A 25,022-nucleotide genomic window follows, 5' to 3' on the forward strand; every position below is an offset into this window, starting at 1 on the left:
GTAATTTCTATCGGACAGCGCTGGTTTAGGCAGTTGAAACATTCACTGGAAATCAGCGGGAAATCTCTATTTTCCTGTATTTATTAGGGTGGCACTGGGGAGGGCGTTGCCCACACTGTGCGGGGCTTGCCCAGAGCGGGGCCTGACGCTGCTGCGCTGGCTTCCGTTCCCTTCGGTCTGCCAGCCTCCAGCCAGCCACCCTCCCCCCTCTTCCCAGCGGAGGGAAGGAGTTTGGGAAGCCTGCAGGCAGACCTGCGCCCTGCTCACAAGGGGCAGCCCGCAAACCCTTCAGGTCGGGATGCTGAATTATTTTTAGAGCTAAGTTCACAAATAAGAACCACCGAAGTCCCGCCCCTAGAATAAAATTTTGCTTTTATCTCATTCTTCAACTTAATGCAGTGCTGGACACACATCAGAACACGCACCTCCACGAAATATGACAATCAGCTCTGCAGCCCTGATGTCTGTTCAGATAATGACCATGTACGGATGACCCACGGGAGAAATAATCCCAAACGGTAAAAATCGAGTTTCTTTTCTTTCCTTTGAGAACAGCACCTTCGGACTCACTTCCAGAGCCACTGTCCCGACCTACCCTCTTCCCCTCAGGGCCACCGCGTCCTCGCGTTTGTTGGGCCCCTGCTTCTTCCTCCCTAGCGGACTCATCGCCGGCCGGCGGGGGCTCCCTCTGCTGCCTGGGCGCAGGCCCTAGGCCTCCCACGGAGGCACAGGTTCCGGAGAAAATGACCCTCCAGGCTGAGGGCTCAGCACAGGGTGCAGATCACCGCCGTGACTGGAGGAGCCGGGGTCCAGGCTGCCTCCCGGGCGCCACGGCCTTTCCGACGCGTGACTCGTGTCCCCCCAGGCCGCCCGCATCGCCAACTCCAGCCTCCTTAGCAACCCTCACCTCTCGCTGGCTTCGCCATCAGAGTCCAACTTCTTCAGCTCAGCTGGGACCCACCCGGGCCCCTCCTGGCCTGCCCTCCACCCTCCCCCAAGCCCAGGCCTCACCTGCCCCGTGCTGCTCAAAGCCCGGCTCCAGTGTTCACCCCACACCCGCCCCGGTTCCCGGGTCTGAGCTGTCTGTTGGGCGCGTCATCCCTTGCTTTCCTCTACAACCTGAGAATCTCTCTGACTCTTCCAACAAAACTCTTCCTGATGTTTTGGTAAACCAGGGTAGATTTTTTTTTTTTTTTTATCCCTTCCAGACCTTGCTTGATCGCCCGGATTCCAGACCTACTCCTGCCATATGGTGAGAACCCCATCGCCTGGCACCGCCTGCACTACCCCTGCCCCTGTGCGGCCGTTGAGAGCCTGGGCTCAGCCACCAGACAAGGCGGTCAGTGGTGGCTCTGCCATGTACTAGTTGTGAGGCTTTTGGATGTCGCTCGTCCTTTCCATGGCTTGGTTTCTCCAGCTAAGAAGTGGGAATAATAACAGCACCTGCCTCTCAGGGCTGCTGAGGGGATTAAGTTCACATCTGCGGTACAGCACAACAGCGCCGGGGTAGAGCTGTGCTATAGGCATCTTCCTCCTTTCCTGGTTCTCTTTTCTTGTGTGTTGGAATCTGGATTGAGTGGCTGTTACCTGCCACAGACACTAACCAATTCATGAATCATTACCCTTTACTCTCACATAACACCCACGCTAGCCAAAGAAGTCCAGCTGAGCTCCTATATTGCCCTTTGCCGTCACTACTTTCGGAATCATCTCCCTCTCCCATTCTCTGCCACCCCCAGCCCCCAGGACCACCCCCTCAGACCACCTGTATCCATCCTCCCGTCTTTGGAGATCCAGCTCCGATGTGCTTTTGCAGACACATCCCTGTGATTAATCTCTCCTGATTCTCTCCAAGGCTTATGGGTCCCCCTGGCCTCACAAATTCAGTTTCTCACCTCGGGGTGATGTGACCTCCCAGGGGAAACTCAGTACTGCCAGGAGATAATTTTATTGTCACAATTGGGACAGGGGCTGCTAGTGGCATCTAGTGGGTAAAGGGGGCGTAGGTGGCTAAACATCTGGCAAACACAGGACAGCCCCCACCACAAAGAACGGTCTTCCTCAAACTGACACAGTGCAAAGACTGTAAACCCTTTATACCATCTACCCTCGCGGAGGCCCTTCTGTTTGTTGCTGCTGTTACTGTTTTAAAAGATTTCTCCGCCATCTGTGAGCCAAGGAGAGAGGCCTCAGGAGAAACCAAACCAGCTGACTTCTAGCCTCCAGACCTGTGAGAAAGTATATATAAATATATATATATATATTTTTTAAAAAAGCCTGTAGTGTTTCCACTTGTATATGCTAGCCGCCAGCTAGATTTCTTTTGATTCTTCCATAGTACTTAAGATAGTGCCATGCTTAAAATAGATTCACTGATAATGATTAATTTTCTAACTAAACAGCCAGCCAGGAATATTTTTCATTATCTGTCTGGGATATGTCATCACAAGATAAAAAATAGCCACATAAATGTTTGAAGCATCCTGTGCTCGTTGAGAGAAAAATGCAGATGTCTCTTTGCAGTCACCCAACAAAAGTGTGTCCAACTGCAGGAGGGGGTGGGGGCGGGGGTCAGACGGCTTCCTGTCAAACCAGCCGCAATGACACACATGACCTGCTCGAGACCACTTTCATCTCTGCGTTCTTTTCTTAGAACTTGGCCTTTTTGTTGGTTTTCACGGGATTACTATCATACATGACAGCAAAACCTCCTCATCTGCATTAAAGAGAATCCGTGCCTTTCTTTTTTCTAGGACAGCGGCAGCAATGAGGAAGGTACACCAGTGCTAAAACTGATGTCTAGTCGTTTAAGGCACAGATGGACAGCACGCAGGGAAATGGAACACCCGGCAAGTGTCTCCTAGCCTGTCACAGGTCCTTCCTGAGAAGATGATAATGCGGAAGAAAGGACCATCACTTGCACCTCTGGTGGCCGCACCCATAACTGGATGGGGGCTTATGTAGCACAGGTGACCACGCCCTTAACCCACTCCCGCCCAAGGTGAGGATGCTGAGGAAAGGTGGAGGCAGCCACAGGCCCTCTTGTCTCATTCTGCAGAGAGGGGACCAGCACCACAGCAGAAAACAGGGGGCAGCCCGTCCCAGGTGGCCATGCTTTACTCGCTGGCTGGAAAAGCCTAGAATTCCAACCTATTAAACAGGTGTGCATACACAGCAGGTGGAATTTATAATAATAATTAGATAAAAGGTCTTGGTAAGAGTTGTCCTTTTTTCTTTTCTTTTCTTTCTTTTTAGGGCCGCACCCATGACATATAGAGGTTCCCAGGCTAGAGGTCCAATGGCAGCTGTAGCTGCCGGCCTACGCCACAGCCACAGCAACATTGGATCCAGCCAAGTCTGCGACCTCCACCACAGCTCACAGCAATGCTGGATTCTTAACCCACTGAGAGAGGCCAGGGATCGAACCCAAGTCCTCATGGATCCTAGTCAGGTTCGTTAACCATTAAACAATGGGAACTCCCCGAGAGTCGTCCTTTTAGACGAGGCTCAGATGACATTCCAAGTTCAGCAAGATGAGCCTGGATCATGGTCAAATCACACAAACTAAAAACAAACTAATTAAGGATTAGAAGCCACCTTTCAAGCGAGCCTCTTCTCTGGGTAACTTCAAAATTCGAATCAACTGTATGACAAAAGGAGTGCTACCAGGATCCAGTCAGAAAGTTCTGGCCTCACTGACACCTGTGATGGCCCAACTCTTACCCTCCCAAGTGGACCCATCATCCCTGAGTGAGCACAGAAGATGTACATCTTGTGAAATAATACATGCCCTGCATGTCCTCCTGCTGGATTTTTGGCTTTCGAGCAGCTCTTGACAACACATGCGCACACACACACACACACACACACACACACGGAGGACAGTCCCAATAGCCAGACAACAGCTCCAGCTGGCCTTAGGTATCAGCAATCCTTTGATGGGAAAGAAAAGGCACACTTCTCCTACGAGGCACCAGGAGTAAAATTTTCAACATCCCTCTGCTAGTACGTGGTACTCAAAGGCTTTGATTACCCTGGGAACTCTCATCCCAGCCCAAGGGTGAGCTCTAGACATCTGGGACAAGGGTTAAATGACAGTGACCCAGTCCTGAGGACCCACGCGGAGAGGGGTTACCTTGGCCATAACCAGTAGCAGTGGCTCCAAAGCATGAACACGGGATGCTTACCTCAGGCGAGTCCACAGCAGCTCATTCAGTCCCCAGTACAGTTCTTAAATTTCTCACTGGGGTCGCTATATGTGTATCTTAGAAAACAGACCACAGGAAAGGAAGCCGCCCATTCCCCAACGAATCCCCTTTGAGAGGCATGAGTCTTGCGGCTGTTCAACTCTTCAGGCATGCTTGACTCTGCCTTCAGACGTAAGGGCTGCAGAAAAGGTGGGGGTCTCTACGCAGAAACTACCCCTCTAACCCAGTGGTTCTCAAGGAGTGGCCTCCAGACCGGCCTCACCAGCACCTCCTGGGAACTTGTCAGAAGTGCACAGCATCAGGCCCCACTCCAGACCTACTGACTCAGAAACTCTAGAGGTGGGCCCAGCAGTCTGTTGTAACAGGCCTTTCAGGTGATTCTGGGACATGATCAAGTTTAAGAACTAGTGGCCTAACCAAATAGCATGGAGTTTGACCATAATAATTATCAATAAAAATGAGTCTGTTTAGGTATTTCAGATGACTCTGTTGTTTATAACACCACAATTACATTGATAGAAACAAACAAAAGAAACTTGTTAAGACTATACTTTGCGGCGTTCCTGCTGTGGCTCAGCAAGGACCCGATGTCTCTATGAGGATGTGGGTTCAATCCCTGGCCTCGATCAGTGGGTTAAGGATCTGGGGTTGCCGTGAGCTGTGGTGTAGGTCACAGACATGGCTCAGATCCCGCGTTGCTGTGGCTGTGGTGTAGGTCGGCAGCTGCAGCTCTGATTCGACCCCTAACCTGGGAACCTCCATATCCCTCCCTGGATAACCCCGCCATTCTTCCACCTAGAACACCTCATCCCTTCTCTGTCCTCTTTCATGTAACTTCTGGCCTCTAAGTGCTAATGCCCATCACAAACTTTGGACTACACAGCAGGCATTAGCCTACTCGTGTTCTCAGACGAGGCTGAGCCTCAGAAACTACCAATAGGAAACAAAAATGAGTTGATTTATCTCCCCTAACTTAGAGTTTTCTAGGACATGGGAGGGAAGAGAGGCATAGATAGCCCTTCCCAAACCTGGCTGTACACCCCTACACTACAGCATTAAATGCCAAAGGAGGAAGAAAGGGCATGTGGAAAGCAAGAGTGCGCTGGAAGGATTATATCACCGTTTCAGGCGGTGATTTACAGCATCGTTTCGTTGCTGTCACAGACCCCAAAGATAACACATTGATAAAGTTCCGATGCTCACAGGGTGTGTGGGCACACGAAGGACACACGGGCATCTGACAGGTGAGGGATAAACAGAGACGTGAAGAAATGGGTTGTTTGGCAAGTGGCTCTCAGTTCAATTGGACCCTAAGTTTAGGCTCCAGCCACAAAACATGCCGAGGTTTACTATGAAGCCGTATGTGGATGACTCCAGGGCTGTTTAAGAAAAAAAGAAAGAAAAAAAAAAAAAAAAAAACTCCTCTGAGGAAAGTTCAAGGAAGACCTGCTGTATCTCCGACTAAATCATCACTTGTTCCCAAATCATCCCTTCCCGGACCTGCACCTGCTCAGCCTCTCCCGCCTCCTCCCAGCTGGCACCCCCACACCTCCTGGCCCGTCCATTTCCTTCCTCCTCCTGGAGGCTTTTGTTTCCTTTTATTCCTGGGCCGCCTTTCATGCTCCTCTATACTTGTAGGAAGAAAATGCTTCCCACTTCCCAGGGCAAAGAGCCTGCCCACTCTTCTGATTAACCTCCTCCGGAGCTGCCCAGCACCGTTTCTCTCAAAACACCGCCCTTCTCTCACCTCCCTCCTCCTCCCGCCCAGCACACCCGGGGCAGCCAGATCCCGGCTCCAGAGCCTGTTTTTCCCAACAAGCCCTGACGATTCTTGGATAAAATGCCTTATCTCTGACTTCCTTCTAAAACTTATTGACCTGCTGACTCATTCCCTCACTCAAAGAGCTATTGTTTCATCATCCTGCTTCATGTTCCCAGAATACCAGTAAAAGTAACGATGAGAGTAATATTCCGTGAGTCATTTAAATAGCTCACTTATTTTGCAGCAACTACAGTTTACTTGTTGAATTTACATGGGTGTGCATGTAGCTTTGCATTCTAAAATTATTAACAGATACATCATTCCTTCGGTTTAGGTAGTCGAATAGGTTTCACCTTCTAAAGTATTTAGGTGCCTGGACTGTCAAGGTCAAGCAAAGGAGGAAGAAGGGTTTATTGCTAGAATCAGAATAACACTGGAATGGATCTTTGCACTCAGTGAGTCTATTTTATATGCATTAAAATTAGGGTCCAGAGAAGTTAAAACTTCCCAGGGTTATAGATCGAGTGGAAAAGTTGAGATGCAGACTCAATCAGCTTAGTGACAGAGCTGGTGCTTGCAGCCACATGTTTAACTGATAAAAAAAATATCAGTGGGCTTTGAAATCTGCAAAGCACCATCTAAAGGGAATGTATTGATACAGTTGTTATTACCACACAATAATAAAGAATGAGATGCCACTCTGAGATGCGGCAGGGAGGTTATTACACTGAAGGCTCCAGGTAAATGAAGATGTAGTTAGCCCAGCTCCTGAAAATACGACAGTCCCCAGAGCTTAAAGAGGAGAGGAAGGTCACGGGTTCGGGCTCGGGTCCGAAGTGGAAGTGGAAAGGCATGAGGGCCGAGGTTCTCAGCTGTCACATCAATCACCTGTGTCTGGTTTAAAACAGGTTCTGATTCAGCAGGAGGGCTGGGGGCTGAGGTCCTGCAGGTCTACCAAGCTCGCCGGGGATGTCGATGGTGCGCTTCCATGGACATCACTTTGAGTGGCAAGGATGAGGAATTCAGTTTCAGGACCAAAAACATCAAAGGAGAATAACAGTACCTGGACACGGAGTCAGACCCCCAGGACCGGAGTCCCAGGTCTGTGGCAGATTTGCTCTGCGTGAGTTGGGCAGATGTGTACCTGTCTCTCTCCGTGCCTCATTTTCCTCGCCTTTAAACTAAGGGAGTTGCCTAGGATGGTCTGGATGCTTACTGAGGCCCCTTTAAGCTGGAATGCCCTATGACTCAGAGACCGCAGCGCACCTGCCCGCCTGCAGTCAGGGAGGTGGGCTCTGAAAGGTCTTGTCTTAGTGCCCCTGACTGGGTGCAGGTGGGCCTCTAATTTCCGTTGCCATGCTCCAGACCCTGCCTGACTCTTTTCTTTGGCCACATTTTTGAACCACGTGGTCCCAATTTCCCATCCCTTTCGTGCCACTTGATCCTTCACTTCCCCTCCCACAGCATCTGGCTTCCTCTGTTCCCTCGAAGTTGGCCTTTTCCTCACCCTGCTTCTTTCTACATCCTTCCCCTTTTCGTGGCCTTGTACATGAGAAATGATTACAATCAGAGCACTTTTTAAAAAAACTAAAGCATGTCAGCATCGCTCCATGTTGTTAGTTTGCTGATTAAACACGAACTCTTTAAAGACTGTGTTCGGGGAGGTACCACTGCTTTTCAGGAAGAATTCATCAGTTCTATAGAAGAGCATCCAGTCTGTACGTATATACACATGTATCAGTGAGACAGACACCCAGGAGACTCAGGATGAGGAATCCAGAGGTCACTAAAATACCTACGCGGATTTAGGAATTTAGATTCCTAGGCTCCGCGTTGTGGGAGCATGAAAGTGTGATCTCAGCCAGTTAAACAGCCACCCGGCCCAGGTCTCACTTCTCCTCCTATAGGAAGAAGGAAATACAGCTCACCACACACAACTTTATCAGGACTGCGAAACTGGTTCCGTTAAGGGCAACCCCCAGAAGAGAGGACTATAATTCTCCCCTCCACCCATCACACAGTAAAATGTCCCAACTGCACAAACAAGTAAATATGTTTTTATCAGAAACTAGCCTCGGTTCCAACACACCATACCTCCCCAAGAGTTGCTATTTCTACGGGAAGAAGAAATACCAGAGGCTTCAATGAATATCCCGGATGAAACAAACCTATCCTTTCAAATCCTTTGGAAAAACAAAATCTTCAGCTCCCTCCTTCCCCATAACCAGACCCTTCAGGACCTTGTGGTATTTCCCCAAATACCATAATTCTGTGTGACATCTGGTTTCCAGCCCTCCCAGGCTGCGATTTTTTTTTTTAAAGAGACAATCATGAATTTTGACATTCTGAGCAGCCACCGTGTGTGTCTGTGGGAGGCACTCTGCCTAACCTTGCCTGGCATCAGCACACACTAGATGATTCTGGCATTTTCCCCCAAACAAGGAATCCACTTAAAAAAAAAAATTCCTAGGATGCCATTTTCTTCAAAAGCAGAAGGTATTTCAGATGCGACAGGACACCCCGTTCCCCTTCCCTTTAACTCCTCACCAGCATCACGGAAACCTACACATTGGAAAGGTTGCTCCAAGAGGGGTGTCTGAGTGTCTGGAACTGCCCTGTCGTCCTTTTTCTGGGCCCAGGATTTGAGAATGAGGCCCACTAGCCACAGTGTGCTGGACATGCGTCTCTATTCCTTTACTTTCTCTTGCTCACTCTCTCTCTTTTTCTTTTTACAGCTGCATCGGGGCATGTAGAAGTTCCTGGGCTAGGGGTCGAATCAGAGCTGCAGCTGCCGGCCTGCGCCACAGCCATGGCAACACTGGATCGGAGCTGCATCTTCGACCTATGCTGCAGCAACGCTGGATCCTTAACCCACTGAGTGAGGCCAGGGATCAAACCCGCATTCTTACAGAGACAATGTCGGGCCCTCTGAGCCACAACGGGAACTCTATGGGTCTCTATTTCTGAGCCGTGGATATGAAGGGGAGACCCAGCCAGTGCGACAGGGAAGCTGGAGGGCCCGATGATGCTGACAGTCTAGGGGGAGAGAGAGTATAACTTATGGGCCAAGGAACGTGCTACCAGGGTCTCAGAAATCTTCCCTCAGGACAAGATAGGCAGTAGTACCAGGGGCTGTTAAGAGCACAGGGTGTCATGGCAGATGGACCTGCATTTGACTCCCAGCTTTGACCAGATGCCTTGGCAAATTATTTTCCTTTCTGAGCACCAACTTCTCATACATAAAAAAGGAACATTAGTAGTGTCTAAACATCATGGAGTGGCTGGTGGGAGTCTAGCTGAGATCATACATGGAAAGAGCTTAGCATAATGCCTGGCACAAGAGAAGAACTTTATGAAAATAGCTATTAATATTATTCTACCTTTCATCATAGACCAATAAACCAGTTTTTCTACAGGAAAAGTGAAGAGAATATTTCATTTCGGTGGACTCAGGGAAATGCTTAAGCGAATGCATGAAAGTCCAAGTGGGAACGAAGTGGCATGATAATAACTCTGGAAAGAATAGGACAGAAAGTAGGTGGGGCGGGGGGTGGCGAGAGAAGGGTAAAGGCTGGACGGAATCCCACAGAGGCGGTGTGATTCATTTCGGGACAAAGTTCCTGTTCTTGCAGGAACCGAGGTGCTGAAATGACCATGCTGCAAGTAAAATTATACAGAGGACAAACGGTGGTAATTCTGGAGGCAAGTAGGGAGACGCAAATAAGAACTGGAGAGACAGTCAGAAAATGTCACATTCTGAAAAGAAAACTCGCAAAACCAATCTAATTAACCACCTTCAATGCCTTTTGTTTTTTTCTTGCATATTCAAGTGTGGTTATGGATATAGCACACGGGACGCACGGAAAAGGTCACAGCCGAAAGACTAATGATGAGGCAAAAAAAAAAAAAAAAAAAACCATCAATTTTTAAAGCAATTTTATGGTGACTATTATCAGTAGAAATAACACACAAGAAAGCCAATAATGGCTTTAAAAAGCCAGAGAATAAAAAATTAAGTCACAAGGAACATTTGTCTTCGTAGAAATAATAGTTCCGTAAGAACATTCATAATGCCAACTTTAATAATTTAAAAAAAAAACCCAATTAAATAAAAAACCTTAGTTATACATTTTATGCAGGAAAGAAACCACTCCAATAAAAATAATTTTGGTAGCATAAAAATGGAAATGGGAAAGAAGTGGATAGTATAGCTTTACAATAGAGAAAATTGATTAAGATCTTAAATTGACTTAAGGGTGTTCTCAGAAAGTATTTTCTTCAACAAAAATCCATCCGTGTTATTAAAATTCCAATTAAATTGGACTACTCTTAAACATAGAATTAAAATGTTTTTGCGGAAAGAAGTCGCACGTCACAGTGGTGGTGAAAGTATCCTGTTTCCACAGAATTCTCCCCAGGAATTGGGCTCCCTGGGGCAGGGTGTAGAATTGGGCTGCTGACCAGGCCGGCGTCTGCTTCCTAGCCAGCTGAGCTAGGGGATATTCAGCCCAAGGATGCTTTAGGAAGTAATGAAAGATAAACTTTAGTCTTAGAAATGGTGATTGGTTCTGTGACCTACAAGAAAAATTCCTGGAGGATGAAAATTTGACCAAAGGAGTGTGGGAGAGAGAAAGAGGAGGAAAGAAGAAACGGAGGAGGGGGAGGACAGAGACGGGGAGTCAGAGCAGAGATGGGAGGAGGCGCACACACGTGGGCATGTCCAGCACACAGTGGCCACCAGTGACGTGTTGAGCACGGGGCAGCACTTCTTGCGATTCTGCCACAGCGCAGGTGAACTGTTTAAAGGCCACTCGGCTTCCTTTGATTTGACTGCACCCTCAGCAAGAAGCCACGAGATCATGCATTTGGTGTTGGGGTGACCGTGACAGTGGGAGAGAGTTTCCTAAGTACCTAGCCTTGCTCTCGACCTGCCTCTTTGCCCGCTGTTGCTCCCAGGAAAGGTCCATCTGTGATTGAAATGAAATGCTTGGAGCCTCCCACTGCAGTATCATAATGTTTTTTCCTAAGCCCGAGTCACTTGCTTAGTTATCTGATCAGCCCTGAGTGAACTGAAAGAACGGAGGCTCCAAAACCGTAGTTTCCCAGCAGGACTCCAGCGACCCCCACGGGACCTCCCTGGACCCCTGCTGCCATTCTTCACAGTCTTTTTTAGCTGCAACACAAGTTATGGGAAAGTTCTTGCAGAAGAAAGCCGTGTGAGGCGTTTCCTGAGATTTGGAACAGACTCTGAGACCCAGTCTCCCTCTCCCACCCACTCCTCTCCAGAAATCAGAAGACGGGGAAGCTGGCAAACCTTCAACCAATTCCTCAGATGGCTGGTTTCAAGTGGCTATCATGGGCTTCTATACACAGAGAAAAAACAATGGATAACTGGAATTAATAATTCTAGCAATAAAGAGTTCCAAATCTAATCTTTCCCTTTTCCTTCTTTAGACAAGGAAATAAATGTGCTAAGTAGGAGTTCCACTCGTGGCTCAGCGGGAAATGAATCTGACTAGCATCCATGAGGACACAGGTTCAATCCCTGGCCTCCCTCAATGGGTTAAGGATCCGGGGTTGCTGTGAGCTGTGGTGTAGGTCGCAGATGTGGCTCAGATCTGGTGTTGCTGTGGCTGTGGTGTAGGCCAGTGGCTACAGTTCAGATTCGACCCCTAGCCTGGGAACCTCCATATGCCGTGGGTGTGGCCCCGAAAGAAAAGAAAAGAAAAAAAAAGTGTTAGATAAACAGAGCATGAAACAAATGTGCTAAGATTTCATTGAACTATAATCTTATTTTCCACATGCAAGTAATACATGGGAGGACGCATTAGAGAGCAGTAGCACCAGCTCTGCCATTTATTTCTATCACGTATCGTGTCTCTCTTTATGGGAATCTGTGTTTGTAGAAGGAGAAGAGAGAACTGAAGGGGAAAAGAGGAGAATTTTTCCTTAAACATTTTACCATGTGTGAGCTCATCCTGACAAGAACCTCACGGGATACAGGGCCTTATTCCCATTTTACAGTTAAGAACATGGCAGGATGAGGTTTGAACGTGCACAGCCAGCCTAAAGTCACAGGACTGGGGGCCGAGCGGGACTTCCTTGTCCTCCGCCCTCCTCTCCTTTCCCCTCTTCCTCCTTTTACTTTTGACAGCTTTATTGGGGTATAAATGACCTACCATAACAGCCACGCACTGGAAGTGCCAGGACAATGATTTCTGGTACATTTGTTAGATGATGCAATCATCCCCACAATCCAGCTTCAGACCGTTTTCGCCCCTCCAAGTTCTCTCGCCTCCGTATGTGGTCAGCGCTCAGTCCCACGCCCAGCCCAGGCGATCCCTCTGTCTCCAAAAATGTGCCCTTTCCGGGGATTTCACACACACGGGACCACACAAAACAGAGTCTTCGGATCTGGCTTCTTTCTTTCGGATCTGGCTTTTCCACACTGAAGCCCGTGTCAACACTTTGCTCCGTTTTACTGCTGAACAGAATTCCACCGTGTGGACTGAGCACGTCTGGCTCTTCCATCCACTGGCCCATGGAGGCTGTTTCCAGTTTGGGGCTCTTAGGTACAACGCGCATACAAGGAAGGCCATGTGTTTTCCTTTCTCCCAGGTACACGCTTAGGAGCAGAACTGCCGGGTCACATGGTAACGTTAACTTCTTGAGGAGTTTTGAGGAAGTGCTTCCTAGAGTGGCTGTACCCTTTTACACACCCGTCTGTCACATGAGGGTTCCAGTTTCTCCATCTCCTCACTACCACTGTCATTTTTTTAGCTGGAGCCATTTTAGTGGGTGCCAAGTGGTACTTCACCATGGTTTTGGCCTGCACGCCCCTAAAACTAATGGTGTTGAGTGTCTTTTCATGTGCTTACTGACCATTCCCGTACCTTCTTTTGACCATTTACCTATCTTCTTTGGAGAAATGACTGTTTAATCCTTCACCCATTTACAACTGGGTTGTTTGTCTTATTACTGAGTTGTAAGAGATCTTAGTATGCTCTAGATATAAGTAAAAGATATTTTATCAGATATACACAATTTGTGAGTATTTTCTCCCAGTCTATGGCTTGTCTTTTCATTTTCAACATGGTGTCTTCTAAAGCTGCGTGAAATTCAATTTATTATCTTTTTCTTTTACAGATCATGCTTTCTCTCTGCCTAACACAAGGTCATGGAAATTTTCTCTATGCTTCCTTCCAAAGTTTTTTCATTTTAGCTCTTATATTTAGGCCTATGATCCATTTTGGTTTGGCTGGTTGGTTGGTTTTTTTTGTTTTGTTTTGTTTTGCTTTTTAAGGCCGCACTCATGGCATATGGAGGTTCCCAGGCTAGGGGTCTAATTGGAGCTATATCTGCCGGCCTGCATCACAGCCACAGCAACGCCAGAGCTGAGCCGCATCTGTGACCTACACCGAAGGTCACGGCGATGTCGGATCCTTAACCCACTGAGCGAGGCCAGGGATCAAACCCGCAACCTCATGGTTCCTAGTCGGATTCGTTTCCGTTGCACCAGGACGGGAACTCCTATGACCCATTTTGAGTTAAATTTTGTGTACGATGTGAGGTAAGGATTCTCTCTAATATGAACAATCAGTTTCTTTACTTGCTATTTGTTTTTTTCAGATTTTGATGTCTTCCTGAGTCTTTTTTTTTTCTTTCTAATTGTGGCTTTCTAAGAATTTGTCCATTCATCTAAGTTGTCTCACCTGTGGCATAAAGTTAACATCCTTTTAACTTCTGCCCCTGCTCTCCCTCCTGATTTTGGTAATCTGCACCGTATCCGTCTGTCTGTTTTTTTTGCGGGGCCGGGGGTGGGGGGGTCAGGAGAGGTTGGTTACAGGTTTGTCCATTTTGCTGGTCTTCTCAAAGAAGGACCTTTAGGGTCACTGCTTCGCTGTCCTTCTCTGACTCCATCTCACCGACCTCCATCCTCATCTTTAATACTCCCTTCTAGCGCTTGCTTCATGTTTAGTTTGCTCTTATTTTTCTAGTTTCTTCAGGTAAAAGCTTCAGTTTCTGGTTTTTTCCATGCTCTGCCCCAAATCAGGTCAGTCTGGCAGCCGGGGAGGCTGCTGGTTTTCCGGGTTAGTCTGTCCAGGTAGAAGCATCTCACCTCAGGAATGCAGGTTGGGGATCAGAACAGCCCCGGGGAGAGAGGGCCACAGACGCCCACTGTTCTTGCCCAGAGTCCATCAGTTTTCCATGCATAACAGCTCCTCAGTTGAGCTGAATCCCAGAGCCATGAGATTACTGTTTCTGACTATTTAGTCTTACGCTTGTCTTTTGGGGAAGGATGTGCCAGGCCACTCATTTCTGCCAAAGCCCTGTCTCTAAAGCCCCTTTTCTCTCCTTCACAGGAAACAAAATTTGGTTTCATGGTTTACCCCATCCAGTTCTCTCATAGAATCTGGCTTTGGGGGAGGGGGCATGAGGGCTGAGCTGGTTTTGTTAAAATGCTTATGCTGAAAAATACTACTCTGAGGTTATCGATTTTAGGAAAAGAAAAGAAAAAGAATGAAATAGTTTTAAAACTGTACTTTAGTGAATCATTCAACTTCTTCAATATTAATAACAGAAACTCTGTGCCTCTTAGAATCTGCCCTTATAATAGTGTTCCAATGGCACTCTATTATTCACTTTGTAAGGAAGGCAAAAAAAACCAGTTCCTGATCTTGCTGATTCTGCAGATGCTTCTAGCACTGATGGGAGTGGAGAACAGAAAACAGGATCACAGCAGGAAAATGCTTAACCGCCAGTGTGGGGAGCTGGGCTGTCTGCATACTACCTGAGTGGAGTTTCGAGCTGTGTGCTCGTGTGAGGCGGGCATTGATTACGCAAGTTTCTATGGGCCCAGGGCTACCCCTAGAAGTGGCCTGATCTCTTTCTCTCCCCTACAACACGAGGGCCCTCAAAGAACGAGGACCAAGACCAGGAGGGCTGGGTTGAGCTCTGACTCTGCCATTTTCTTCCATTTAACCTCTTTGGGGCTTTGTTCTCTTATTTGTAAAATGGGCGTAATAATACAGATTTCCTCACATACTTACTGGGATGTGATCCAATTCATTGATCATTATGGACGTCCTTTATGAACTGCTAATAAGCTATAAACGTAGGCTCTGAATTATGAATACATACCTAGTGTTCACATCTCAATATGTGGTAGCCAAGAAAGAGCTTGTCTCCTACTTCCCTACCTCAGGATACAAAAAGGCTGCAGCCTAGCAGACAACCCACATATAATCCCATGATGAGTCCATTTACTGCTCCCCTCCCAGGTGACAGGGATGAAGGATGGAGGCAGATGCTCAAAGGACACAGCTGTGTTTTAGCACTTGGGGAGGCACATCAGAGTAGATGCTGTCTATCAAGACCCACAACTGTATCTCTTTCTGTGATGGCAAATGGGGGGTCTTTTGACTGAATCAGCTGGGAAGAGAAGCCCATGGGAGTAGGAGGAACACTGAGAGAGAACTATTTCTGTCAAATGATTTTTCATGCCTAAACTTCATCTTCATACTGAGTCATCACAGCCCCCCTGCCATGCCTGTCAAATTTTCACTGTACCATGGCAAAGCTACAAATTCCCAAAGGCAACGTTTAAGAGCAAGAGGAAGCTCTCTTTTTAATTAAAAAAGGACTTAAACTGTTCATTGCATGAGAGATTGGGATTGGTTTTAATATCTTTAAAATGGATTGCTGTAAATGTTTTATCCTAGGATTTCCAATATCTAAGGAAAAATAAAGCCATTTATCTCAACATGTATCAGAAATACATATTTTTGTTCTGCCTTAATAAAGGAAATGCTGGAGCCCAGGCTGGATAAACTAAGACAGGTTGACAGTATGGAACCTAGAGTAAAGCTATGATGAGAATAAACGGACATAAAGAGCAGCCAATGAGAACTACAGGTTTCCCAACAAGGCTCCTTCTCAGAGCAACCTCAGACACTAGGGCCTCGAAGAGCTGGGCGGGATGGACTGCCTGGTGGCACCGCCAGCCCGCCTCCAGAGCACCAGTCTCTGGGCCTTACCTCGGACCACCTTCCATCCCACCTCCTACTCAGGTCATCCTGCGGCCAAGTGAAGGAAGGCTTCCGGGACTCCTCCCGGGGACGCCGCACTGTCCAGCGCCCTGCCCCTGCGCGGCCTGTCCTCGCGCTCTGGGGCCGAGCACAGGTGGGAAGTGACCAGGGGCTGAGGGTGGGCCTTCGGGGTTACCTATTTGCCTTTCCAGGTCGGCGGCTTCATCAGGCGTGGCTCGCGGAAGGACTCCGGGGTCACTGAAACTGGTGCGCAGCAGGGTCCCCATCACAAAGAAGAATAGGATGCCACCAACCACGGGGATGGCGGGGGTGATTTTCACTGCTAGATACGGGCAGCTGCCAACAGGTGGGGAGGGCAGGAGGGGAGGAGAGAAAGAAAGGAAATACAGTGTCAGTCATCAACAGTAAGCAGTCTGTATTTTCCAAGACACCGAAGGCTTTTTGGAGAAGCAAAATTGATTTCCATTAAAAATTCATCTTCGTTAAGCATTTACATTTGGGGAGGTCTGCACTTCTCTCTCACGGACAATTTAACCCTCCTTCTCAGCTACAACAATCCAGGCCCTCTCCTCCCACTGGGCTACACGGGGAAGACTTTGGCAGAAAAATTAAAATAATCTGCTTGTACAATCAATGTAGGATGCACAGAGCTTGGTCCTTTGTGCGGTAAACACAGTGCAGGAATTATGTGATTTTCCACCCAGCCCTGGAATTGCACAACATAGGAAGAGACCAGCTTGGGGCTGTCTTCATCAGACCCGCCTTTCCTCCCTGAGTCAGACTACTCGGGACACAAAACGGAGAACCGCAAGTCACCCTCAAAAGGCAGAAACCATTTTTCAATATTTGGAGCTAATCTATCCAAAAGAGGTTAATGAGCTATGGAAATGAACTTGCAGCTTCCCAAGAAGATTAAAAGGATTTAAGCAGCTGGAATATAATACTCTTATGGTCTTCCAGAAGGCATTTGAGCTACCAATGGATGAACATGGCCGCAGTCAATTCTATGAAACCCCTTCACTGTCCTTCAGTGAATGAACTGACACGCAGCAGGGACTGTGATGAGGCAGGGAGAGGCGCCCCTGAGACAGACTACGTACGGTCTGCATCAGCCAGCTCGGGAGCCAGGACCCAGGGCAGCGTTAAGCACCACACCCTGGCCCACCATCGTTGCCCCTTGACTCCGCAGAGGCCGTGAGGGGCAGAGTGAAAACCAGTTCCGTGTCTGGAGCCGAGTAAAGGATGGGACCGGCCATGACCGTGGTCAGTCTGTGGTCCCCACATTCAGTAGCACCACAGGCATCGAGGAACGCAACACAGAGTCACGGGACTGTGACATCCACAGTAGATGGTCTCGCTCGTGGGCTCAGGGGGACGGGGGGCTTCCAGATACCCAAGACCAGACCATGAGAGGGAACCTAAGAAAGGGCTGGAAACCCTTGCTCAGGAGGTGAGCCGGGGCTCAGTCCTGGGGTGTTGGAGGCCAGTACCTCCCTCCTCTGCGGTACCTGCAGGGAGGTGGTGAGGTCTCTGATGCGATGGCAAGGGGATGCTGGCAAGGCCACGATCCCCTTTGCTGAGACCAGCATCGGACATGTTAGAGCCTCTAGTCTTCAAGAGGCTGGATGCTCAGGTCTATGTGGAACAGTTATGGGAACCAAAGACCAAGGACTTGTCCTGAATTCCCTGCTCTGCAGAAACCCAGAGACTTTCCAGCAACTTAAAGAAGAGGGAGGAGCATCCCCACATCTGACCAGATAAGATTTCCTGCCAGGCAGGTGGACAATCATTGCTTTTCTTAGAGTGTTTTCAGACAAATCCTAATGTAATTAATATCTTTTGTGGGCTTCCGGTTTTTCTTTACAAATTTGCTTTTGTGATTTTAGGTACTGAAAAGCTTCAAATTAAACATTTTCCTGCAATAGAGATCTACTGGTTCTGACAACCAGAAAGAACAACTGAAAAGATGATGCCACTCGGGGTGCTTCCCTTTCCTGTGGGCCTGGGCTTTACCGCCTAACCCAGAACATGCACTTCAACTTCACACACGTAGCGAACAGAGGTGGTCAGGAAATGACCACCTCCCCTTTAGAGATTCAGTATAAAGGGACAATCAAAATCCCACTGAATATGGCACTGACATGTTCGTTTGGGGCTGTATCCCAGCTCTTGGATATGGCGCAGTGCTGTGGGCTGCGGAAATCCACGCCTTTTCAGGGCATGCCTATCATGTCGACGGGGGCATGTTTGGTCTGTGATGTGAAGCTGCTGTGTGAAGGGCTGGTGATAAAGATCAATTGCTGCAAGTCTACTGATTAAGCCTCAGATGGCGACACCAGCTTGGAAACTTGGGGCTCATATCAAGGAACTCAAACTCTAGGAGATCATTAAAACATATCTGTGTCATAAAATATGACATCATCTTTGTTACTCTTATTGTCAGATAAAAAGCAACGTGAAGTTGCATTAAGCCTTGAAACTGTGCGCGGGTACCACCCTCAGAAATAAAGACAGCCGGGCGCCATCGGGGCCAAAGCTCACAGGTGTTCCCCCATACCCTCAGTTTCCCTCCACACACCACCGCCAAACCAGAAGCTCTCAAACTGCAGTGGTAAAAAAAAAAATAACAGCAATAACACGGACATGAACAGTATGGTGTGTCAGGCGCTCATCTAAAAGATATCAGAGATTAATTCATCATCCAGCTGCCCTCTGAGGTGGGTTACCCCACAGTTACCCCAATTTTACTATCCTCCAGGAGGATGTGGGGTGGTCCACACTCACACAGTTAGGCTAAGGCAGAGCTTGGATTCAAGCCCAGATGGCCTGGCTCCCAGATCGGTGCTCTCAGCTGTGCAGGAGGTGTAGTGGGGAGTCATGGATCTGGGGCTCCCATTTCAGTTCTACCTTACATGTAACTATGTGACCTCGGGACCATGCCTAACCCCCACTTCCTGGGTCCTCCTAGGCATTGTACCTCCTTTCATGGGGTCATTGTGAGAATTAAAAGGAGCAACATTTGTGAAGTGCTAGCCAGCACCCCGGAGGTTTGCAATAAATTTGAAAAGAAAGACAAAAAAAAAGAGAAAGAATCATAGTTCATACTGAAGGCGTAAAATTGACCCTGATACTAATAAATTTCAATTCATAGGTATCTGCCTTATACATATGCGTGTATATATGTATATATGTGTACGTATATATGTTTTAATCTTTTTAGGGCCGCACTTATGGAACATGGAAGTTCCCAGGCTAGGGGTCGAATTGGAGCTGTAGCTGCTGGCCTCTGCCACAGCCATAGCAATGCGGGATTGAAATATATTTTTAGTATAAAAGAATCTACTCTAAGTGGATTTTTTTAATGGAATGGTTAGGAAAAATGATCAATTGTGTAGAAGAGAATTTTTCCAGAATTTGAGTTCAGAATTGAACAGAAGAATGCCTGTTTGAATAAAGGCAGAGAACAAAACAGACCAACTTTTGTCCTCTTTCTCACTGTTAATGAGTCTGAGGAGGAAGCCACTGGTAGTGGCACTGGGGTCACAGGTGGACAACATGCCCTGGACAGACCCGTCGGCAGGATGGGATCCAACTTGGGTGTTTAGGGATGGGATGTATTTGGCTCCACTTGGCTTCTCCAAGGATGGATACTTCGGTGCTGTCAGAACCCTCCCGTGAGGGTGATTTCGTACATCTTAGGTTACAGTGTATTTGGTTTTCCCTTTGGGGTTGGAAATGTAACTCGGGTGACCTCAAAGTTCACCTGCTCAAAGCCGCAGAGGTTTGCCTCCTCAGAGCAAGACACTGGTCACGAGGAAGCCACAGACATCCTAAACGGTTTCTAGTTGTCCCAAGTACGCTGTATGCGGGGCTGTGATCCTTAAGAGCCACTGGCTTCTCCAGGCTGATGGCTCTAGAGGGCTCCCATCACCCTGCCCGCCTCTCTCCACCCCGCAGCAAGGCTGTCTGCTACCCGTGCTAACATCTGAGACTCACAATCAGAGGTCCATGTCTCTCCCTTAAGTTTTCTGACCCATGGCACATTCTCATTGCAGGGACAAGGCATTGTGGTTTAATGGACTTGAGTGTCCATGGATTTCCTTAGACCTCATCCAGGAAAGGAGAAAGACGAAGAATCTAGTTGACAGGTAAATGCCTACCACCGGCCCAGGTTCCTTTTAACTGTGACTGGTTGTCGAACACAGAGGAATCCCACGTGGATCTGAAACAACTTTTTCGGTCTCACTTTTAAAGCTGCTCCTGCCCCTGTGTGAAAACACAGGTGGATCCTGACTTTTCTGGTCATGAGATGAAGGTAACAAGAAGCCCTTCAGTCACTTTAAGTGGCAGGCAGTCTCATTAAGCAACTAAAACTGGGACAATCCCAATTACTGATGGAAACTTCTAACTTGGTTCTGGGTTAAACCTCCTCTGCCTCCCCCACTGGCCAAGTGCAGTTTCTGGTCCCTCTGTGGCCAGAGAAGAAAGGACGTGGGGGGGCAGGAGGCACTGACTTGAAAGCTCTGTTACAAGGTGGCCTTGTGCTCTCTGGGTCTACCAGATGTTCGAATCTGACCCTCTCCCCTTCAGGAGCCCAAGTGCAAGCCCCTCGGGTACCATCACCCTCGCTCCCCCTTCCTGAGCAGAGAGAAGGCAGTCTTCCTCCTGCCTTAAGGCCCAGCCTTCCACTCCTCTGTGCCCCCATTTCCTTCCTATCAGGAACCTGAGGAGCACGGCACCAGATCCCTCAGCTCTCTGCTTCTCGCCTGGGGGCAAGAGAACAGCCATCTCAGTCCTCTGCTGCCCCAGCCACGCTGCCAGCTCTGTTACCCACGGCTCTGCCCAAAAGCCAGCAATGCCTCCCTTTCTCCTGCCACATCAAGTTCAAGCTCCTTCTCTGGCAGTGCCTGGTCTCTGGTCTATCCTTTTCATCCCAACACCCCCTCTGCAGGCATACGCAGACAGCTACCCTGACCTCTGGCCTTCCCAGACAGGTGCCTGCGACCAAACCCTTGTGTTTGGAACACCTCACACCCATCTCGGCTTGTTAAAGCCACCCCAACTTTCAAGTTCCCATAAAGACTTGGTGAAAAGAATTTCTTGGCTCACTCTCCAGCAGAAGAGCTGGCTTCTTTTTCCGAACTCTGTTTGCTCCTTGCGATGGTATTTGTGGCTGTTTGTGGACATGCCTCATAAACCTCACTGGATTGGAAGTCCTGGAAGGTGAGACTGGGCCCTGGTCAGCCTGTGTCCTTCACAGCACTGGGCACGAGGTCCCACACATGGTAGGTATTTGATAAATGCTTGTCAGTAACTGAATGAATGGGAACCATTCACTGAATTTTACAGTGGCACAGAAAAGAGAAGGAAAGTCACATCAGCCATACTCTCAACATCAACAATGTACCCGTGAACAGAACTCACTTCTCTACCTTCTAGGCTTGCTAGGTCCTCAACGTCCTTCAAACAGCTGCTAAGGATCTGCCCTATTCAGGATGCTTCCCCCACTGAGAAAAGGCAGGACTGCATACACTGAGCTGAGTGTGTGCATCACACTCTAAAGTTCTAGCAGATGAAGCACGTGTGTTGGTACAACTTTGCATAACACTAGATGCTCTACGACAGTCGACTGTCCTCCTAGCCTCTGTATGACAAAGGACAACACTGAGTTTCTCTTTGCAGTCTTGGCCATCGCTCCCTATGAAGGCAGCAGGATTTAGGCCTCCAAGAAAACAATGAGATCAGTTCGACACAGACATCTTCAAACTGCTGCTCAAAAAAAGCCGAGAGCATCTGCAGTCCTGCTGGTAAAGACACGGCAATAAGCAGACCCAGCCCAGGAGAGTGATCACTAGATCTGGAGGCGGGACTGATGGGAAACTCTCAGCCAACCCACAGCAACTGGCACGACGTAATAGCTAAAGAGCTGTGAGTAGCGAGGAAAATTCTTAGCCCGAGCTCAGACAACTTGAAAATGGCTCCTTGGTCTTTCTGAGCCGCTGTGGATGGCCTCTCCAATTCCGAGTGCCGTCTGTGATGAGAAAGACTCCTCCCCGGAAGGGCCTGGATTTGCTACAAGGTGATGATGCAGCTGCCAGAGGTATAAACACCAAATGGAGTCCCCTCTCTGTCTGAAGACTTGTGACCTACATACAACCCGGGGCTGTGTGGATAACAGGCTATGGACATCTTAGTCTTCATAAAGCTCAATGGGGAAGTGACATGAAAAAAACCAGAATCTGAAAGGACGCATTTCCTTAACATAAAAGAAATGAGCTAATTTAGCACTAGATGAAAACAAATGCTATCATGATGAAAAGCCTTGAGCTGTTTGCCTTTGCATATGATGATTAAGTACCTACTACAAACTGCCAATTCACTGTACATCAGGGGTAAAGAAAGGTCCTTCCAGGTAATAATCAGAAAATACAGCACTGCCAAGAGATTAGAGGGGATTTTTTTCGGTTCTTAATAGCAATCTTCTCAGATCTTTAGGAGAAATAATTATTTGTATTTTGATGTTTATATATGAAGGGTGGAACTATTTTCTGCACACTATATTATCTGAGTCCAGACAATGAATGTATTATGTCATTAATTATGACAAAGTTATTTTGCCATCAAACAGATACTGACATTCCAGAATCAATACTCTCATTAATTCTGTATTTAGAGACTGGCTTTCGGTTCAGAATTTATTTACAGCAAAACTGATTCCTTATATGAAAATCCTGGGACTAAATTAATTTCTTAAACACTTCAGATGGGAACTCTGGATTTCATTATTGGGTAGCTAGGTCTCTGTTTCCCCACAGGACATTTTTTGGGGGAAGGTTAGCTTTACTTAAACACAGAAACAAAACAAAATAATATTAACAAGATGTAATAGACACATGAAAATGAAGCGGATTTTGGAACAAAAAGGGACTCTTTTTCCGTATCAAAACAATTCGTCTTTTAATATTTAGCCTGCAAATGGATAGAAAATTATTCTGTTAATTGTAGCTCACAAGCCCTAACTACAACATGACTTTTAGCTGACATTTTTGTTCTGTCTTGTACGTATGAAAGCATAAACACAAAAATAACTATTCTTTTTTTTTTTTAAGAGCCACACCTGTGGCATATGGAGGTTCCCAGGCTAGGGGTTGAATCAGAGCTACAGCTGCTGGCCTACACTACAGCCACAGCAACGCCAGATCCAAACTGCATCTGCAACCTACACCACAGATCGTGGCAACACTGGATCCCTAACCCACTGAGCAGGGCCAGGGATCAAACCCACATCCTCATGGATACCAGTCGGGTTTGTAACCCACTGAGCCACAACGCAAACTCCCAAGAATAACTATTCTTTATACACAGAAAAGAGGCACACGATGAAAGTTGATTCTGGAGGGGAGAGTGGCCTTGCTTTACTGATGCTGCACTCCAATGGTTTCTGTATTTCAGAAATCACAAAGTTCAGCTATTATTTCAAATGTCAGAGTCTTGATTCCAATGCATTTCAATAACAAATAGTTAAGGCAAATGACTGTTAAATGAAATAATCTGAGCCAATGACTCACACATCTGAAATAATAACAGAGCAGCACTGTGAAGCTAGTAATAAAAATGATCTTTTCCCTTTTCACAGGAGTCACTGTAAAATAAATGCATTTTTCATTTACAGGCAGGGACATAAACCCCATTAACTTTATGATTTGTTCCTTAGTCACACATTCAGAAATAAATGTACCTCTACAGGGCAAAGGTAAGTACATTACTTGGAGACAAACAGAGAAAAAGTGGTCTCAGAAACAACATCCATTCACACCCCTAAAACAGGAAAAAACAGGAGTTCCCATTGTGGCTCAGTGGGTTAAGAAACTAACATAATGTCCATGAGGATGCAGGTTTGATTCCTGGCCTTGCTCAATGGGTTAAGGATCCGGCATTGCTGCACCCCGTGGCATAGTTCATGGATGTGGCTTGAATTCAGTGTTGCTATGGCTGTGGCGCAGGCCTGCAGCTGCAGCTCCTATTCAGCCCCTAGCCTGGGAACTTCCATATCCACAGGTGCAGCCATAAAAAGAAAAAAAAAAAAAATGGGGAGTTCCCGTCGTGGCGCAGTGGTTAATGAATCCGACTAGGAGCCATGAGGTTGAGGGTTCGGTCCCTGCCCTTGCTCAGTGGGTTAACGATCCGGCATTGCCGTGAGCTGTGGTGTAGGCTCGGATCCCGCGTTGCTGTGGCTCTGGCGTAGGCCAGTGGCTACAGCTCCGATTAGACCCCTAGCCTGGGAACCTCCATATGCTGTGGGAGCGGCCCAAAGAAATAGCAAAAAAAAAAAAAAAAAAAAAGACAAAAAAATAAATAAATAAAAAATAAAAAAATTTAAAAAATGGAAAAAAACAAAGAGAAAATCATCATAAGTGTCATCCTTTGCAAGACACCCCACGGCAGCACCCAGTGTTTATAAAACCCCTTCTGACTAATTGCACAGAGTGATGGATCCACCAGGGTTACATGAGAGGAGGGAGTTTAGATAAGAGGAGGCAGGGACCAAAGGGGGGAAATATAACCAAAGGAGGCTGGAAGGAAAGTTCAAGCCCAGGGAGAGAACTCCTCATGGAAACGTGCAGGCCCTGAGGACACTCAGCGTCCCCAAAGACCCCGCAGGCTCACTTGACACCCGGCTCGGCCTACTTGCTCATGGAGAGCTGGTGCCTCGGGCTTCCTAAGGGAAGAAGGCTGCTGAAGCCCACCCTACCAAGGAGCCCACGGTCTCTAAGGAATCCGCGTTGCCCCTGCAAGCCTCAGGCCGGACGTAGTCACAACAGGGATGTTGCCACACAGCACGGTCTCGCGTGAAGCCTGGGGAGCTCCTATGTGACAAAATCAGTGTCATTACTCTTCATCCAGGGCCTCCCAGACCACTCAGATAGGTCCAGTTAAAGACACAGAACCTGGGAATCTGTAGTTTAAAAATACAGGCTTCAAATCACAGCGTGTAAACAGCCC

The 25,022-nt window shown here is 47.7% G+C and overlaps 1 protein-coding gene across 5 annotated transcripts in view; it reads right to left on the reverse strand.

Annotated features, from left to right (window-relative positions):
* The window catches only part of ZDHHC14 (zinc finger DHHC-type palmitoyltransferase 14), a 274,356-nt gene that overhangs the window by 97,761 nt on the left and 151,573 nt on the right, over positions 1-25,022 (reverse strand). For all 5 annotated transcript variants that reach the window (XM_021086474.2, XM_021086517.2, XM_021086478.2 and 2 more), the window contains exon 2: positions 16,195-16,355. In XM_021086474.2, coding sequence (XP_020942133.1) covers positions 16,195-16,355 — 161 coding nt within the window. The remainder of the gene's footprint in view (positions 1-16,194; positions 16,356-25,022) is intronic.

This window comes from Sus scrofa, chromosome 1 (assembly GCF_054392235.1).
Source record: "Sus scrofa isolate SSC_HxYL_T2T_F1_AM1 chromosome 1, Sscrofa_HxYL_maternal_Yorkshire_Landrace_v2.0, whole genome shotgun sequence".
NCBI lineage: Eukaryota > Metazoa > Chordata > Mammalia > Artiodactyla > Suidae > Sus > Sus scrofa.